This window comes from Oreochromis niloticus, linkage group LG9 (genome assembly GCF_001858045.2).
Source record: "Oreochromis niloticus isolate F11D_XX linkage group LG9, O_niloticus_UMD_NMBU, whole genome shotgun sequence".
Lineage (NCBI taxonomy): Eukaryota > Metazoa > Chordata > Actinopteri > Cichliformes > Cichlidae > Oreochromis > Oreochromis niloticus.
This window is the reverse complement of record NC_031974.2, coordinates 858,515-878,515: the sequence shown is the minus strand read 5'-3', so window position 1 is coordinate 878,515 and position 20,001 is coordinate 858,515. Positions and strand designations below refer to the sequence as shown.

The 20,001-nt window shown below is 42.3% G+C and overlaps 1 protein-coding gene across 3 annotated transcripts in view; it reads right to left on the bottom strand.

The window, feature by feature from the left end:
• The window catches only part of LOC100703031 (sodium channel protein type 4 subunit alpha), a 243,891-nt gene that overhangs the window by 106,901 nt on the left and 116,989 nt on the right, over positions 1-20,001 (bottom strand). For all 3 annotated transcript variants that reach the window (XM_019356723.2, XM_025910382.1, XM_013265205.3), the window contains exons 10-11: positions 1,451-1,592; positions 658-855 (exon numbers count right to left, since the gene is read on the bottom strand). In XM_019356723.2, the coding sequence (XP_019212268.1) occupies positions 658-855; positions 1,451-1,592 (340 nt within the window). The remainder of the gene's footprint in view (positions 1-657; positions 856-1,450; positions 1,593-20,001) is intronic.

Genomic DNA, 20,001 nt, shown 5'->3' with positions numbered 1-20,001 from the left:
CAAAAATAAAAATGATGTAATAATCCATTAATGTGACTCTTAAAAGAGCAATATAAAAAAAAGATATAACTGATTCATTAACAATAAATGATATTTGCCTTCACTACTGTGTTTATTTGTAATTATTTACCTTATTTACCTCCTATTCGGTTTATTAACTCTCTCAGTTTAAGCATGTTTTAAAGTTGTCCATATGTTCTCTAGTATTTTACTAAACTTATTATGATGATTATTGTTATTAATTTTGCACAAACTAAGAAAGTACATATAAATACATATATAAAAGTAAAAACAATGGCATCTTCATTTTGCATGTATGATTAATTATGCACATTTTTAAAACTGCCAACTTTTCCAGTTAAATTTACATTTAAAAAAAAAAATACTGGAAATTAAAAAGTATAATGAAAAGCAAAATTTAAAAAAACCCACACCACAATATTTATTTGTTAATCGTCATATGATTGTTATCTTCTTCTCTGTATGTATTATTGTAGGGTCTACCTTACAATATAAAGCGCCTTGAGGCGACTGTTGTTGTGATTTGTCGCTGTATAAATAAAATTGAATTAATTTATTAGATATTTTGGCAGTTTCTGACCTCCTTAGTCTTACACTGCACTGCTGGATAATTGCGCACATCAGAGCATCAGTTACCTGTTGCTCTTTCTTCAGTATCTCCATGGCTTGCTGAAACTCCCGCTCTTTCTGGCAGGCCTCGGCGATGGTCGCCTGGTTCTGCTCCTCGTACGCCATGGCGACGACGGCCAAGATGAGGTTGATCAGGTAGAAGGAGCCCAGGAAAATCACCACCACGAAAAACACCATGTAGGTCTTACCGGCCGAACGCAGCGTCTGAAGACGCACACGTGGAAAAAGTTATGACGGGAATAAAATCGATACTGACTGAAGTGCAACATTAAAAGTGAAGCAAAAATGGTTACAACAAGAAATATGCTTCATTTTACAGAGTGGTGGAAGTAAAGAACAGTGTCTCACATATCCTTTGTTCACTGTGTGGAAAGTGAACACATGCTCACTGCATGTAGTATTATTAAACATAGTTACAGTGATGCACTGAGGACAACAAAGCTGAGTTTCACAGAAAAATCATTTTATGCATTTTTATCCTGCCTGCAGTTTCTGCCCACGGTTGCACTGACATGACATCACAATTGTGAGAAGGCCAATCAAATTCTGGATAAGGGACAGTGCCACCCCCGGCTCCGCCTTTAGCCTCAGCCCTGATTCGAGAGTCTGACGCCAAACTTGTGTCAGAATGACATAATGTCAGGATGGGAACACGCTGAATTAGACACAGTCTAGATGTCTGTGTAGGCTCTTAGCCGCAGTCTAGATTAGACACTGGAAGAAGAGACTTTATCAACTTAAATCTTACCATTCGTGTTGTCTCTGACTTTATAACTGATCGATTGCTCCTGGTGCGTACCTGGTGGTAGAGGTTTTCCCAGTAGTCTTGTGTCATCAGACGAAACAGGGACAGAAAGGCCCACCCAAAGGTGTCAAAGCTGGTGTAGCCATAGTTGGGGTTTCTTCCTGCCTTCAGACAGACAAACCCGTCCGGACACTTTCTGCAGCACAGACACAGAAACATAACGTGACTCTTAAAAGCTGTCAGTGTGTTTCACTGATTACCAGCAAAGATTTTTACATATAAATATTTTTTGTGGATGTTCAGGATTTAGTTTTGAGGACTTTGGAGTTGCCAATCATGATGCGATCAGGGGGTGGGCGGTTATGTAACTGTAACTACTGTTTCTCTGAAACGTGTGATTTTGGAAAATCTAACACCACTGGTTTGTGCAGAAAGTAGGTGTAGGGACATTTTGAAAGCTGAGACAGTTCAGAGGATTCGAAAACACCGTCTGTGTGTCTCTCTGCCGTCTTTCCATCCGTCTTTCTATTAATTCTGTGCAAAAAAAAAAAAAAAGAAACCAAAAAAACGCTCCATTTCCTCATCAGTGTTTACGACCGAAGGCTTGTTATGGTCGTGCAATTGGGACCCGCCCACACGTGTCGCCGCAGAGACGGGGCAGATAGCGCCAGGAAGGCATTCATCATAATTGATATTCCACATTCATATCCTGTCACATTCATCGCCGCCCACGCGGTCACATCTGAACCGCTGATGCGCAGCAGTCCCATGGGTGGTGTGCTGGTCAGTGGAGGGGAGGCTGCTGCTGCTGCCCAGCAGCTTACAGTGAGAGAGACACTGAGACCAGATGATTAGAAAGTAATAAGGAGGAGGGAAAAGGTCAGAGGTACAGAAACCTGAACATATCACTGATGATTAAATGAGGCACGCCAGAGGCCAATCATGCAAAACTCAAAAACAAGTATTCATTCAGATTTTAGGTAAAGTGACTCCGCTGTGACTCAGAACTGAACAAAATTATGAAGTTACTTTTTTGGCCTTTATTATGCAATCAGACAGAAGAGGTTTGCAATCAAAACAATAGATCAGAGAGCAAAGCTGCAGACACCACACACAGAAATATTAGAGGGTGAGCCCAGAAGTTTGATTAGTCAGCCGACCTCCACGAGCGTTTGAGACGCTACAATCAGCCATGTATAAGGCGGTCTTCAGATCCCTCCCCAGGCAATTCAACCCCAAGTACAGGACCACCTCTAAGGTGAAAAGCCCACTAAACTAGGGTCCGCTTGGGTCACTGTCACGTAAATGACATTATCAGACAGAGGGTCTGCCTGTGACTTGTCCACTGAGAATTCACATTATAATGCACCAACTACGCATGCACCCAAGCAGCGGACTTCAAAAACGTATAACAGGAATGACTACTCGCTGTCGGGTTTCCAGCTGTCTGTGTCCCAGCCAAGTACTTTCCAGGATTAAGGCCTGATTCAGACTTCCTGTAGAGCCTGCGACATAACCTACATAAGTAGCTAACGTTGTGACCGGCATTTATGCTTGTACGGATGCTCTATGTGTTAATTTTATTGACATTAGTCCAATAGTTTCAGCAATCTCCTTCCTGGAATTTGCTGACATTTGTGAGTCCTTATAATAATGCTATTATTATTATCATTGTTATGAAGCGTAAATTCAAAGACTGAGCAGAAAAGTATCTGGACATGCACAGGAGGAATAAACGCTATTGAACAGGCCAGTCGCAGGTCGCACCGACACAACGTCTACTTACATTTCCAGGGATGAACTGAGACGTGAAATGTAACCATGCACCTAACACCAACAAGCCCAGCTGTCTTCAGTTCAAGGACAACGTTCACATTCTTCTGTATTTTATGCTATACAGTATATTAGTCATCTAAACAATATTTCATTCAAAACAATGCCAGCAGCTACAAGCTGACAGACTGATGCAGAGTGACAGATCACTTTCCTTTCCTGTGTCCTTCCTGCTCCCACACTTTCCTCTCTGTGGACTTCCTCGTCTCTAAAACTGAGGATGATGCCGAGCTTGTTTTTCAGGACGCTGATCCCAACAGCAAACCCAAAACATTTAGGTTCCTGTTTTAATCGCAAACTTATTTTACTTGCAATAAAACGTTTTTTGTCTTCATTGTTATTGTGTCATAATAGAGACTCACAAGTACCTCAGATCCACAGTCAGAATGTTGTGTGCTGAAGCTGAAGACGTGTCACACCTGTGGGTTTGTTACCTGTTAGAGAAGTGAAGGAGTTATGATGCACGCAGGCGAGTGTGGCATTAACAGAATCACGACCACCGCGCCATCAGCAAAGCTCTGGTTGAACAAAGCTCTGAGTCACAGAGCAGCTTCAAGCTGAGTCACAGGAAAGACTGCCGCTGTGAAGGAGCTGTCTGGGGAATCAAACCGACAACCGCACGGTCACAAGCCCACTGCGGTGACCCGGCCTGGCTGGCGCCGCCCCCGCTGGGCCGCTGCCACCACAGCTGGGATGCTTTTGAGCAGCCGCTGCCGCTGACTCATCACCGGCCGACCCGCCTGTATGTGTTATCGCCTTACTCCCCAACATTTGGTGAGAGCTGGTAATGGGAATTCATTAAGGACACGTGTAAATAAACGATCCAGTTACATAAGGTTTACATAATGCAGCTGGGAGCGCTTCTACTTCTGCACGAAAAAAGACATTACTGTACTTTAAAATCATCCATAACAAACAAAAAACACTTACGCAACGTAGATAATGGCAACTAATGCATTTCAACATGACTGCCAGTAACATCTGAATTTATTCAAGTTTATGTTCTGCGTGAGATTACAGGAAGAGCCCGTTACAGGTTAAAAAAGGCAGAAATTGTGGTTTATCGCTGGTAAATGATGGAGAAATTAATAAAGTATTACAGTTTAATGCAGCAGATAGGACGCCCTGCTCCTAAATATTTACACAGACCAGCGTGAGTCATCACACTGCAGTGAAAACATGCTGTAGTGACCCACGCCAGGCTGTAATTGGTCAGTAATTATTACAGTCTCCACAACCGACGCGGGCACATTTTCAAAAGATTTTTCTTAATAGCTCTTCATTTTAAATTTGGCCCTTTTTTTCCTTTGCCTTTTATAACTTGGAACATTGTCATCTGCATGTCAAGCCTTCACAGTGCGACACATACATGCTGCTTAGGTTCTTGTTTCAGGTTCTCTCTTATCCGCATGATTGCAAGAATTCAAACCTGTAAAGTTCAGCAGCTGATCTCAAAATCACTGAAATTTCACATTTGATTTTCTGTCATTAAACTAACACAATACACACTTTCCAAGGTTCAACTAATAGATGGAGTCTCCCTCCCAGAGCCCTGGCATAGACCTTTCTAAACATAATCCATAATCACTTTAAAATATAGATCATGCATTAAATTAACACAAAAACCCCCCAAATTACTTGAAAAATTCTATTTCTGAGAAAACGTGAGCAACACCATTTATGTGAGTCCCAATAAGAGACTGGGTCATTTATTTGGGTGGATTTCAGCTTTAAAACAAGTCAGATCACATCAGACCACTGATGATGTTACACCAGCTAGCGTTTACCAGACAATGCCTCAGATCAGCACTTGTGCTGAAGCCAACTGGATTTATTTTTTTATTCGATCAGTTTCTTGAAGAAGTTGAAGCAGTTCCTTGATCTAAATGTGACACGCTGAAGAACATGCAGACTCTGTGAAATAAAGGCCTCAGCTGTCCAGTGGACTTGAACCACGGTCCTTCTTGCTATGATGCAACAGCGCTAACCACCACACGACCGCGCCACGTGAGTTCTCTCTGGTACTCTGGCTTCCTCCCACAAACATGCCCGGCAGGTTAAGTGGTGATTCTAAACTGGGCGCATGTTTGGACGCGAGTCTGAATGGTTGTCTCTCTGTGCTGACTGGTGACCCGTCCAGGGTGTACCCCGCCTCCCGCCCTGCGACAGCTGGGATAACTCCCGCCTAACCACAGCCCTGAACTCGACAAGTAGAAGAAAGTGGATCTTTGTATGTGCAAGCCTGGGCTCACCCTGAGTTTCTCTTTTTTAAATCAGTTAGATGAAGCTTATGCAAGAGAATGGACTTTTAAGAAGTATTATTAAAGAAAGAGGGAATGCATGAGTGCAAGCAGGCTGTCGTATGTGAGAGCTAAAGCGGTATATTCTAATGTGTGTCATTTTTAAAAGCCGGCCACACATTACAGTAAGATTTGTTGAGTCCCACATTGCTCCACACAAATATCTCTCTGTCTCACTTTTGATTTGTCGGGATCTGGTTAACGTATTTTCACCATTACAGACGCATTACAGAGTAAATGAAGTGACTTCTCATGCTGAGAACAGAGCCCAACAGAAAAAACAGCAATAATCTAAAAGAAAAAGCTACAAGAGTAACCGTCTGCACCAACATCACTGCAACAAAAATCTGTGTCAGTGCAATAAAAAGATGCAAACCAGGCTGATAATCCAGACATTAGAGTAAGGAACCAGACGGAGGGACCAAATGATTGCAAACCTCTGATCTAAGTACTTGAAAACAAAGTGGCTGGACTTAAAGCTAAAGAAGTCCAGTCGCCTTCTTTTCCAGACTGCCATGACCTGCATGACTGAGAACACACACGGACGTGCTGTACTAACAGCAACAATCCATTTAAATTTAAATAACACTCTACAGAGCCAACCAGTGCTGACACATTTCAGCTTACAGTACCAGAAAGGTTCATGTAATCAAGAGGCTTCAATGAGGGAAAAAGCAGTGGCAGTCACTGCGGCATGTGTGATACGTATACCTGACGTGATATCACAAAGCTGAGCTGCTTGTCTGAACACGGTGGTGCCAGCTCTTACTGTTAACATAGCTAACACTTCTAACTGGCAGCTGATTTTAGACTGGCAGCACAGTGATGTAACACGATAACAAAGCTATAGGGAGCTGCTGATACAAACATTACGGTAACAGCGATCAATGCTGATTGAGTAAAAACGGTGATGACGTGCACGTTACAGTAACAGAAACTTACAGTGGCCGAGGACAAAATTCTGATTTGCTGACATTACAGACACACACACACACACACACACACACACGCACAAAACATGACTAACCGGTCAGGCAAAACCAGTCATGATGCCAGTTTGACTGACACCAACAGTAAACGAGGCCACTCAGTCTAACACACACATGCAGACAAACACACACTCAGCGATGTGATGTGTGTGTCATTCTTCCACTTCCATCCATCCATCTCATGGCAAGTGAGTCAACATGGTGGCATGCGAGTGGGGAGAGTGGCTGTGAAGTGTGTATGATGGACTGACTGAGTGTGTGTGTGTCTGTGTGTTCAAAGGGCTGAAGGACATAAAAAAGTGTGTGTGAGAGGTTTGGAAAATGCAGACAGGAGGTCCTGTGTGGTGTATAGACTATGCGTGTGTGTGTGTGTGTGTGTGTGTGTGTGTGTGTGTGTGTGTGTGTGAGGTGTCAGAGTGTGAGAGCTGGCAGTTATCTCTCACACACACCTCTGTCTGTGTTAATGGAGGGACGCCACTTCAGACCCCCCCAACTCACACCAAAGGGAGGCCCCCCTCTGTCCGGCACTTTACACACTTACATCACACACACACACACACACACACACACACACACACACACACACACACTAAAAAGCAAAAAACAGTCTGCTGGTGTGGCAACACAAAGATTCAAACACTCGTGTGCCAAATTTAGATTCAGTTAGAGAATCGAGCATCAGAATTCACTCTTCATTCTCCACAGCGGTCAGAGTGCAGATCAGAAATGCTTAATAGAAAATTAAAGTTACCTCATTTGAGACCTGACTAAACAATAAGTCCTTCAAGTCAGGCATCTTTTAATGTGTCCGGCACATAAACAGTGTGTTTGCAATCGCGTGTTTACACTTGTTACTCTAAGTGCACGCAGTTACACAGAGAACTATGGCTGCATGACGTGTACTACAAGTACCCAACAGGGGTGTTTCCAGGAGTTTTAAATCAAGGCAAGTTAGAAAACCGGTGTGCAAACCAATATTTTCAAGCTCATGCATTGTCCTGTGTCCTATTGCAGATTTATTATGTGTAAACTGGAGTTGTATAAGCTTTTGAACATAATCTAGTTATGAATAAGAATTATAATTCTAACAGAGTAGCGTAACAGATCACAGATTGTTCATTGAAATATCTTCAAATTACCTAAAGTAAAAATACTCATGTGAAATGACACTTTCAGAATCATATACAGTACTTTATTACAATGATCTATTGATGTTCATAACTCTTTGATGAATTCAGTTACTTGTATCCTGATCATTAGCTTGATCTCTGTGATTTATTTCAGAATAATAAGTAATCAAAAAAATAAATAGTATTCAGTACAAAGTGCAACAAGTGAACTCAAATAATATATCGGCAGCATTATCAGTGATAAAAAAGAGAGAAGTATTTAAAAAGTACATGAAATCTGAGTACAGTACATGTACTGTTACATTGCCACAGGTCTTATCTGTGCTCTCATGCAATGGTACTTTAGTCTAGTAGGGAGGGTGGAGTGGGGGTGGGGGGGTTGTATAGTCATAACAGTCAGAAAGTTGAGTGTGGACATTGGACACTTTGAACCTTTGATGGTTGCCGTCCCCACTGTGGAGGGGGAGGAAGAGGAAGCCGCTACAATCAGCTATATTACTACAGATGAATCTGCTGAGCAGTATATAACTTTAGCCCACTCGTCAGTCATGTAATTTCCACATCCACTGAGTGTGCACTCGTTTTCCCTTCAGCTGCGTAACCGACAGCTGTTTCCATTGATTATATTTAACAAACAAATGCGATTGTCATTTCCAGTAAGTGAACAATTTGCCGTGACACAGCCTTGACTACTCAGATGTCATGCACTACACCAGCCAGTACGAACAGTGTGCTTAGTGTATTAATGGAAGCAACCGATGTGAGACCCACTGAAAAGGTATAGAAGGAAAGAATCCTTGTATGAACCCACTACACTAGCCAAATCTAATAAAATACACTTAAAAGATTAGAAAGACTCTACCTGGAATAAAAGTTTTTATAAAAATTAAATTCATTCTTTCCTTTTATCAAAATCACATACTTCTCCTCTGGCTTGCAGCGTTGTTAATACAGGCAGACATTTTTGTGTGAACAGGAAAGTTTTAGAGGTGTGGCTAAAGGAAACGTTGGCCTTGAGATGTTCAAAGCACCGAGAAATAAACCATTAAAATCAAAATACCTGTAAAAGAAGCAGTGATTTCCTTTAGTCTCACCAACCAGATCAACTATGGAGCTAGTTAGCATCACAACTGAGGCGAGAGGGGTTAATGTTGACTTTGTCATCACGGGCAGGTAAAAGCTGCCTTCTGCACGGTTATTGTGTTGGCAGGTGTAATAAAAGCAGGCAAACATAAACACTTGTCCTTGTTCAGCTTCTTTGTTCATAGTTTTTTAAATCTTTGCATTATTTTGTGTTGCAACTGCTTTTATGCAGCAGTTTTGGTGGCTCTGTGCCACATGTGAATAAATCTGGAGCTCTTGATTTTACTTTGCATTCATTAATAGATGTAATAAGGATTCTAACTGTGAAAGCTCTTTCTCCTGAACATAGAGCTCTGTGGGTCTCTGGTCTCCAGACAGATGCTGAGTCATGACATTCTTATAAGTGTTGGGCAGACTCTGGAAGCCCTCTCTTTAACTCCGCCCACCTCCCAAACAGAGGGTGTCATTACATGTATACAAAATGCAATTATTACTAAATTAAGATGTTTCTCTGCACAGATACTCAGTCCACTGAATACACAGTTTGTTTCCTGGTGTCATAGCAACTGTTCTTATTCTGTTACTAAATTCTGATTGTGACCTTTTCCTAAATGAGCTGCACTCACTTTAAACCAATGAGATGAATAATCGGGGACTGCATCAGTTCACACTGAGGCCACAAACCCAGAGTCAACCACCTTTAACCTGCCTGTGAGTCTTGTTGCTGCATCTGTAAGCCCCTTTGCAACCCACTTCCACCCAAGCTTCTCCTTTTTATGCCGTTTCTGACTAAATGTCATATCTCTTATCTCTGTTATGTTATGAAATCTGTCATGTGCAATGAAAAATAATTTCAGAAGTCACTAATAGCAAGACGGTGATTGAGAGCTCAGTTGTGAGGGACTTTAAAGTGCATCGACCATGCAGCACAATGCAAACATCAATAGAATCAAAAGCAGAGAGACAGCGAGGTGGACAGACTGACATGCTTAGTCAAAGACAAACACGGATGCAGGCTGGGGCTGTTATAGGAGACATCCTGGGGATTTCTGTGTGTGTGAATTCACTTCATGTTCCCCTCACATTCCACTCTGTTCCCTATGACCTCCAACACACACACACACACACACACACGCACACACACACACACACACACACACACACACCTCTAATTATAACACTCAGGTAAACTCCAGTCCAGGAGGAAGAGAGTACTTAGCATTGCTATAGCAACCGTATCCTAGTTCTAGTTGCCGGGGGAGACTGTTTTGTGCCACCTCTGTTGGGAGACAGAAAGACCATGTTTTCGTGTGTGTGTCTTTACGTGTTTCATGATCCTGTCATGTTCAAACCTTGGTAACATACTGGAAGTTTGTTTCAGTCTCTGAGTCCTCAGAGCCTCAATAAATGACTGTATGATAAATAAATATGTCATAAAAAATCGTTGACTATCCATCATTTTGATTAATCAACTCATAGAGTGAATAAGATCACATGACTTGAAGTGACATCAATGTAGGTCATCATACAACCATCAAAATCCAAGTAAAATATCTTATTTCCTACAATCTATTGTCAATGTACAGAAATGCAATACAATGTAACTTAATGTTTGATGATCTAATTTCATGTTATTGTTGATACCCTTATGTAATCTAGTCTTTGAAATTGTCTAATTGAATGTACCCTAATCAAATTTTTTCAAACCTAATCTAATTAATTTAATATAATCTCATGTAATCTAATCTAGTAAATTCTATATTATTCGAGCATTGTAGAGTATAATTTATCTGATCTCTACTGTTCTTTTAATCCACTCTAATTTAGTTGTTTCTCTCCTTGTCTTTCAAGGTGGCGTTCATTAGGTTGAGAATATGTGAGTGATACAGTATTGGCAACAGGAGAACAACCTTAAACTCCCTCCTTAAACACATAAAACATCACAGAAGGGATTTCAGAGGTCCCATCTCTGCTAAACCAGATGAATTACACTGGAGGGTGAAGGGATCTGCAGGTTCTGAAGTTTTGAAGCAGTCTACATTAACTTAAGGTCAGCGTTGTGCTCTCAGTGTTTCCATGAGACGGGCTGAGAAAATCCCCGCAGCTCTGATTGTGTTTTAATTTCTCATCAGTGACACAGCAGCTCCTGAAATAGCAGCTAAACTATGGAGGCGGGCCGCCTAGCAGTTAGCATCACAGCACAGACCGGTCTGGCTCCGAACCAGCACTTTGATCACAGGCGACCGGTTACTGCGCGCGCGCGCGCGCGTGTGTGTGTGTGTGTGTGTGTGTGTGTGTGTGTGTGGCACTTTGATCACCACATTTGGTCACATTAATAACAGAGTCGTCTCCAATGTGTTATCATTAGAACATCTAAACCATCCTGATTACCAGGCACTCACAAGGACACACATGCAGTGTTGTGTTGTGCTGATGCACTCAGGCCGGCCTGATCCTGATAGACTTGTTCACAGTAACCAAGAAAAATATTCATCAGCACTCCCGCTGGAGTCGGCATGTTAAACAGGAAACCGCTGAAGAGAAACACGAAGCTCAACAGGCATAAATTCAGCACAGTTTTACTGTGTGCTGCTCTAAAGAGAGTCAATTTCAGGGTCTGATTTCACCTTTCTTACCTCTTCAAACAACCAAATTGATAATTCACAGACGTAAAGAAATCCTTAAGCTGTGCAAGCTCCAATTTTGTTTTAAGAATGCTGAGTGACACAGTCAGGCCAAAATTTACCATCTGCAGCTACTAAGCGGAAACAAAAACCAAAGCTTTATGTAAATGTAAAGCTAAATGTAAAACTGAGCAAAAGCTTTCTTTATAATATTCAAAAAGGCAAGAGGCAAAACAAAGAAAGTAAAAAACAACTCTAATAATAATGTATAACTGTTTGCTTATTTAGTTATTAAGAAATATTATTTATGTAGCACATTTACAATCAAAGTGCTTTCCAAAATAAACAAAAATAAAAAGGCAGAAAAAGTGTTGCTAAAACTCCGTCGACACACATTCAGACTATTCATATAAAACAACTAATGTTTCTGACAGCTTGACTAAAATGACTGGATTTAAAAACAGTCACAGCTAATGCTTGTCTGATCATTCCAGAATGAACAACAGCAAAGACATGACCCTGTTTCTAAATGAGCTTTGGCTGTGAGATGGTTATTGGGAAGCAGACCTTAAAGACCCTGAGGGAGTGTATGGAAGCAGCATTTCTACCACATATGCAGGTAAAAGGCCATTTAAGGCTTTAATTACAAACAGTACCAATTTATACTGTAAGTACAGGCGATGCACACTGGATGCACAGCGGTTTCTCTTCTTTGGCCTGGTCAGTGGCATTTTGAACTAACTGTAAACAAGCAAGTGATCATTGTTTGTCCATCCTCAAACCACAAAATCTACAGACGTTTTACAAAAAGGTGGGGTGCGTGCATAGTTGGTACAGTTTAATATAAATCTCCATGGATGAATCTGCACTTCACAAGAAACAGGCAAGCTCATCAACATTCACACCCTCGGACTCAAAGTCTGATGGCGAGATTTACATCACAAGACCCCAGAAGACCTTTGCAGACTCGTGGACTACTAATGTTTAAGGTTCAGAACACAGATTCTAACATCAGTGGGTGTTGATATGGTGGATGCATCCATCTGTGCGTGATGCTCTTGGTGGTGAACTTCACTGTCGCACCTTTGCCTGTTCAAGCCGACTTTTCACCTAATCAGCATTCAGTCTATACATAGCACTACTGATGGCAAGCTTGGTCCCTGCAGAGATTGGTTGTTGGAATATTTCTGTGCTATAGGTCACATGATGGTAAAAAGAAAAAAAATGGAATAAATAGATGCAGCTTCATCTTTTCTAATGGCCAGCAGGGGCCTGTGGTATAGGAGTCTCAGAGAATTGTCTTTGGCTCATTGGATTGATTCTCTGATGAGTTTCAAGTCTTATTGAATACACAGACACACAGAGAGGGACTGAAGTTGAACTTTGGATGTAAAGAGAAATAAACTTGTCTTACATGTTATGGAAGATGACCTTCGTTTGTCAAAATCTTAATGTGCCATTGACATCAACTTTGTTTTAGTTTAACCTTCGATTATGTTCACGGGGAAAAGGAAGCTTTTATCATAACATTACTTTTGCTTGGTTCAGCAGGCTCACGGTCAACTTTCCATCGTGGAAAATGCCAGCGTTCTATTTATTTCAGTGAAGAGCTTTTCATGCCAAAGAGTGTAAAAGCTGCAGCGGAGAGTGTCTTTAGTCTGCAGGAAAAGTGTCAGGCACAGCTGAAAGGGAATAAAGGCTACTTAACCTTTTCTGGACTATCTCACATCTCATTATCTTCAGCAAAACATTGTCCAGCTTTGCTTTAAGGCTCTTCTGTGTGTTCTACATTTGCTATAGGAGGTTCTGCTGCCTTTCACCGATGGCAGAATCTCATATGTAGCTTTAGTGATGCATGCAGCTGTAATATCCTGCAGTCTGAGAGTCTAATCAGCAGTCGACTTTGAACCCATCTGTGATCACTCAAATGTGGTTTCACTACAGTCCATATGTCAGCATTTTTAATATTCAAGTATCTGAAAGCTGCTTGTTTTCAAAATGTGGACTTTACATTTTAAAATTACATCTATTAGTTCTAAAGTCCATCCATCCGTCTTCTACAGCTTATTAGGGTAGAGATTGCAGAAGCAGCTGTCAAACAGAGATGTCTCTCCAGAGATGACACCTCCTTCAGCACTTCTAGGGGTATTCAAGCTAGCTGAGAGAAATAATGCCTACATCGTGACCTCGGTCTGCCCCTGAGGTCTCTGATAAACGTGACTCCAAGGAGGCATTCGGGAGGCATCTTTGGCAGATGCCTGAACCTCCTGGCTCCTTTGGCTGTTGAGGAGAAGCAGGTCTACGACTTACAACCTCAGAAAGGCAAAGCGGAGCTACGGGGAAAAACTAGAGTCACAGCTACGACAGTGCGACTCTAGGAGCCTGTGGAAAGGACTGCGGACAATAACGGACTATAAACGACCAGCTTCTTCAATGATGAATGCTGACGCTTCACCGGCTGATGAGCTGAACACATTTTATGCTCGCTTCGACGCCACAGCAATTAAAACAACAAACGGCTGCGCGCACTCGGAGTGCACCAGTGAAGACAATGCATTCATCATCACAGAGCATGCCGTGAGAAACACCTTCAGGAGGGTGAACACCAGGAAGGCAGCAGGACCAGATGCAATCCCTGGCCGGGTCCTGAGAGCCTGCACTGACCAGCTAGCACCGGTGTTCATGGAGATCTTCAACCTCTCCCTGGCCCAAGCAGTGGTTCCCACGTGCTTCAAACAGTCCATCATTGTTCCTGTTCCAAAGAAACAACAGCCCGCTTGCCACAATGACTACCGTCCAGTAGCACTGACTTCAATTGTAATGAAGTGTTTTGAAAGACTGATGAGAGATCACATCACTTCGTCACTTCCTGCCACCACTGACTCACTTCAGTTTGCTTACTGGACTAATCGTTCCACAGACGATGCCATATCTCACCTGCTCCACACATCCCTGAGTCACCTGGACACTGGCAGAGGGAATTATGTTAGGATGCTGTTCGTGGACTACAGTTCAGCATTCAACACAGTAATTCCCTCTAAGCTTTTCACCAAGTTGACGGATCTAGGACTCAGCTCATCACTGCATCAGTGGATCCTCAACTTCCTCACAGACAGACCCCAATCAGTGAGGGTGGGAAAACAAGTCTCCCCCTCCATCTCACTCAGCACTGGAGTGCCTCAGGGCTGTGTTTTAAGTCCCCTGCTGTACTCACTGCACACTTATGACTGTGTAGCCACATCAGACACCACCTCCATTGTCAAGTTTGCTGACGACACTGTTGTTGTGGGCCTGATCTTAGGAACCTGGAGACCTGGTGCCAGGAGAATAACCTCCTCCTAAACATCAGCAAGACTAAGGAGCTGATCATGGACTTCACTACAAAGCAGGCGAGGAATTACGAGCCCCTCATCATCAGTGGCACGCCAGTGGAGAGAGTGGACAGTTTCCGATACCTGGGTGTCCACATCACTCAGGACCTGTCATGGTCCTGTCACATCAACACCCTGGTTAAGAAAGCCCATCAGCGTCTCTTCTTCCTCAGAAGACTTAGAGACTTCCATCTGCCACTGAGGGTGCTCAAGAACTTTTACTCCTGCACCATCGAGAGCGTCCTGACGGCAAACATCTGCACCTGGTTTGGGAACAGCACCAAGCAGGACAGACGAGATCTGCAAAGAGTGATACGCTCGGCCGAACGCATCATTCAATCAGAGCTCCCTGGCCTGCTGTCCATCTGCACCAAGCGGTGCAAGTCCAAAGCTAGGAAGATTATGACGGCCCTCTCCCATCCCAACAATGGACTCTTCTCACTGTTGAGGTCTGGGAAGCGCTTCCGCTCCCTTAAAGCCCAAACACAGAGAATGAGGAGGAGCTTCTTCCCCCAGGCTATTCGGGCCCTGAACCAGGTGTAGGACTGGACTCTCCCACACATCACATCACCACACGCACTCTGGTTTTTCTTCATGCACACTTCCTATAATTTATAATCTCTTTCTGCTATTTGCACATTTTTACTGTAAATTTCTAAGTTAAATCTGTAAATTTTGTAATAACCTGTAAATTGTAAATACTGTAAAACCACTGTCATTTAATGGTCGGGCATTGCACAGCTACAAGCATTTCACCTCATGTCATACTGTGTATGGTTGTGTGTGTGTCAAATAAAATTTGAATTTGAATTTGAATTTGAATTTGATGTCATAGAGCAAGGCTAACAATGCAGCAAAAGTGAGGTTTAAGGAATGAAATCCAGTTTAATCTAGCTCTATCCAACCATCCTATTTTTCAGTTCATCTCAACCGCTTCAAATTTGCCTGGTATTGCATTGCTGTACAATGAAAGAGCAGTTCTGATGTTTTGGGCTACCAGCTGATGTGCTCCACTCTGTGTGTAAAGGGGGAAGAGACACACTACCAAAAGGCTTTAAAGGGAATTGAAAACCAGGTATAGATCTTACAAAACTGAATGCCTCTGCTGTTCTAATAATTAAACTGCTTTTGTAAATTGCAGCTAGAAGAAAAAAATCAGCGTTGCTTTCTCTGGGAGTCTCATTGGCAACATGGAGAAACTTCTGCCCATCTGCTCTTTGCCTCACTCAACAATCACTTCAGACTTGGTGTGTGTGCTGGCTGGCATTTAAGTAAGTACAATGCAGGCACTGATATAATTTGGATGAACCAATCTCATATTTTGGCTAAAAGTTGTTCTTTGTGTCTGCTGTCTCCCTACAGCTACATTACTCACAGTGTGGCTGCTGGGCCGATGACAGCTCTTGGTAACTTGTTGTGTGGCCCAAAGATATAACAAACATAACATATAGCAGCACAGAGCAAGATCAAGAAAGCTTTTCTGTTCAGTTTCAACTTTTCTATTTCAGTCATCACACCAAACGTTTCTTACACTGACAAACACAGCTGGTGTCAAGAAATGTCACGGCACTAATGACTAAAAAACTAGAAACCAACACGTAAATTATAGTTACCAACAAATACCACCACGTCTTCACACAGACACACGTGCTGTTCTGCTTTATCTAGTGAGGCCCTCGATCCACTTGTTCTCTCTCTAAAATTCTTCAGGGGTTCTCAAAAGATTGAGAACCCCTGCATTACAGTGCCAGGCACACACTGACATTAATGCATCTCACCCTAAGTCTAAGTCCCAAACCATAACCCTAATCCTGACCGAAACCTAACTTACTAACTCAAAATTTATATAGATTTATATAAATTTATAGATATCTGAGTAATGAGCTGATAGAGAGATTTTGTATGTCTAAGTTTTTTTTCCATTAACTGTTTTAATATAAAGGTTTAACATTGTGTGATTTGAATGGTGTTTACTTTCCGCAGCTCTGGTTTCAGTGAGGGAGCTCAATCCTCTACATGTATTTTGAAAGAGAGGAGCAGCCTGACAACTGCTCTCGGCTGCTGTAAAATCCCTGTGAAACGAGCTCTCAAGTGGCTCATTACTTAGCTATGTGTGTTGGTATGGGAAGAAGTCGTGTTGGCTTTGATTCAGACACTTGTTGGCGTTCCTCGAGAATACTGCAGAGTGCTAAGTCATGTTCATTTCACCAGCTGCGTCCGAATGATTTATAGCGGCGAGGGATAATGTGACGCTACAGAAATAGAGCCTGAGGGGGCGTCGGGGACGGCGTCTCAGCGGTACGAGGAGCCCACCGTGGAAGGAAGCCGTGGGTTTGAGATCAGCGCTGGATCTGCCTGTCAGTCCCACTGTGGATCAATAACTCTCACTCCAGAGAAACTTGTGAGAACTCACTTCACTCTTCTTATCTCTGCTCTTCTTCTTTACACATACTTCATAGACTTGTTTGTTCCTCGCCGTCTTTTTCGGCCTGCTGTCTTAATCTTTCCTTATTCCCCTCTCTTTAAATATCTTCCTTTAATTTTGGTGTTTAATGAAAGAATCCGATGTGCATTTGTCAAACACATTATGATGTAACTGACGAGTAAAGCTGTTAATATCTCAGGTTTGTACGCGTTGCAGTATCGGATGTTGTGAAATTGTTGGTTTCAATGGCGATAATGCTGCGACTGTAATGATGTCCACTGGAACATGACAGCTGGACTTTATGTTTTATATTCCCTCAGATATACATGGTGGTTAAGTGATGTAGAGGGGGAGGAAACTTTATTACAACAGCATCATTACTGGAAAGATGTTTGAAACCTTCAAAGATTGTCCAACTAGAGAGAAGGAGACTGTTGCTCGGTGGCCCTAAAATAGACATTTAAGTAATACTTTGAGAAAATTATGCCATCATTTGTCAGAAACATCATCTCACCTGATATAGATAAGCATCAAGTTGCATACTGACTAAACTGCTCTACAGAAGAAGCCTCTGCAGAAGCACACTGAGACATTCGTTACATGAGGATGCTATTAGTGGACTTCAGTTCTGGATTTAGCACCATCACGCCCTACGAGCTGGTCAGCAAAACACAGCCTGGGGTTAATAATTACCTGTGCTCGTGATGGCAGATTGTGAAATAGTCACAACTTCAAATGTATTGATTTGTCCAGCAGGAGGGCAGATTTCAGACAACAGTCAGGAGACAGCCTACAGCTTTGACACGGTTAAAGGCTGACGATCTGAAGCTTCTAAGACAGAAAATCACCACTGATTTCAACGGAGTGAAAGGGAGAAAACACCTCTGAAATATAAACAGAGAAGCAGTGGAAAATTAAAGCTTCTTGCAGTGTATATATCAAACAACTGACCTCCAATACCTCCAACACAAAAACTTTACTTCCTTAAAAAGCTGAAACTGGCCCAGCTCCCACAGGGACTGCTGGTCCAGTTCTATGGGAACATAGAGAGGATTTTCACCAACACTGGCAGCCAGCTGCATATCTGCTGGAAGGAGAGGCCTGCATCATTCCCAGACTTTGGCACCATCTATGCCAGCCAAGTGAGGAAGACGGCCAGCAGCAGTATTTTTAAAGACACTGCTCTCCCTGGCCACTACCTGTTCAAGCCACTGCCATCTGGCAGGTGGTTCAGGGCATTCAAAGCTCACGACAACAGTCGGAAGAGCACAGTTTTCCTGAGGGTGTCACCTCCATCACACTCCTCTCTACCTCCCTGTCAAAGGACTGATTTTAAGGACTAGAATACGATCACACCAACTTGAAATGAATTGTATTTGCATTTAATAAATTTAGTTTTGATTTTAGTGAGAGACACCATATTTCCTTGTACCTCAGTATCTTTACGGTAAAGATTATTGAGCTTCAGATTTGTTGCATTCACACTGAACACTGAGCTTGGCAAGTGATAAAGATAAGAAATTATTAACTTTTGATCTTGTATAAAATGAAATCAGCACTGAAAAAACAGTCTTACAAATATTTCTTGCAGCCAAGAAATTTAAGCTCTGAATAACTGATTTTAAACTTTAAAATAAATGTAAATAAATTTTATTTTTTTTAAAGTAATTTTAATGAATAAATGAGGAGAAACAAGAAATGTAGGTGCTTCCACACAGATGCACCACCTAATAAAATTAAAGACTTAACATGTACTAATGCTCTGTGTTAGGTATGAAAATACTGAGCAGGCCCAGTTAATTTTGTTTTATTTGGGGGTTTTCTCCCATTGCTTCCAAAGGTACAGATTTCAGATATTGTTCCCCCCCAACAAAAAAATCATCATAAAAAGGATTGAAATGACTTAGTCATCTGCATCACTGGGAATGTTATAATGTTTTCCTAACAAAGCATGTCTTTTCTTATTCAGCAGTTAGTCTTTTTTAGTGCTGTCAGCATTAATGTCGTTAAAATGACGTTAACACCATGGCGTCAACACGTTAATGAGCTAACCGCGCAAACTGCGTCCAGCCCAGTTCCACTGAAACAACTGGCTACAGTTCTTGTACTTCAATTTTATTTTTATTTTTGGATTGCATTTATATAGCACTTTTCAAGGCACCCAAAGCGCTTTACAATTCCACTATTCATTCACTCTCACATTCACACACTGGTGGAGGCAGCTACAGTTGTAGCCACAGCTGCCCTGGGGCAGACTGACAGAAGCGAGGCTGCCATATCGCGCTATCGGCGCGTAGGGTAAAGTGTCTTGCCCACGGACACAACGACCAGGACAGAGAGCCCGGGGAGCGAACCGGCGACCTGATGCGCTTCCCAACCCCCTGAGCCACGGTCGCTATCTGTGTTGCTATCCGTGGATAGCAACATTTTCACCAATCTAATGAAGATGTGAAATCTTTCCAGAGTCTCCAGAGGGGATACGGGCCCCTCTGATATCAAGCAATGGAAAATTTTGTGTCTTCCTGTTGCTAAAACATAAATCTACTATGAGCTGTCATCTGACCAGAGAATGGAGTGATGGAGGATAATTTCAGCTTCAGTCAGACACATCAACGCAGTCTGCTTTATTTTATCTGTATTTATTCTTTCCTGCTGTCCATATGTCTGAGTGTCTCTCTGTAGTCACATCGCTCGGCCAGGCGTGAGACGATATCGATCAGATCTCACGCACAGAGTAAGGCCACCATCTGCTCCCACATGTCAACAGTGTCCACCCATTCCGTGTCAATAAACCTATTTATCAATAAATATTCATTTTTCAGAGAACACTTCCTCCTTGGTCTCCAGGGT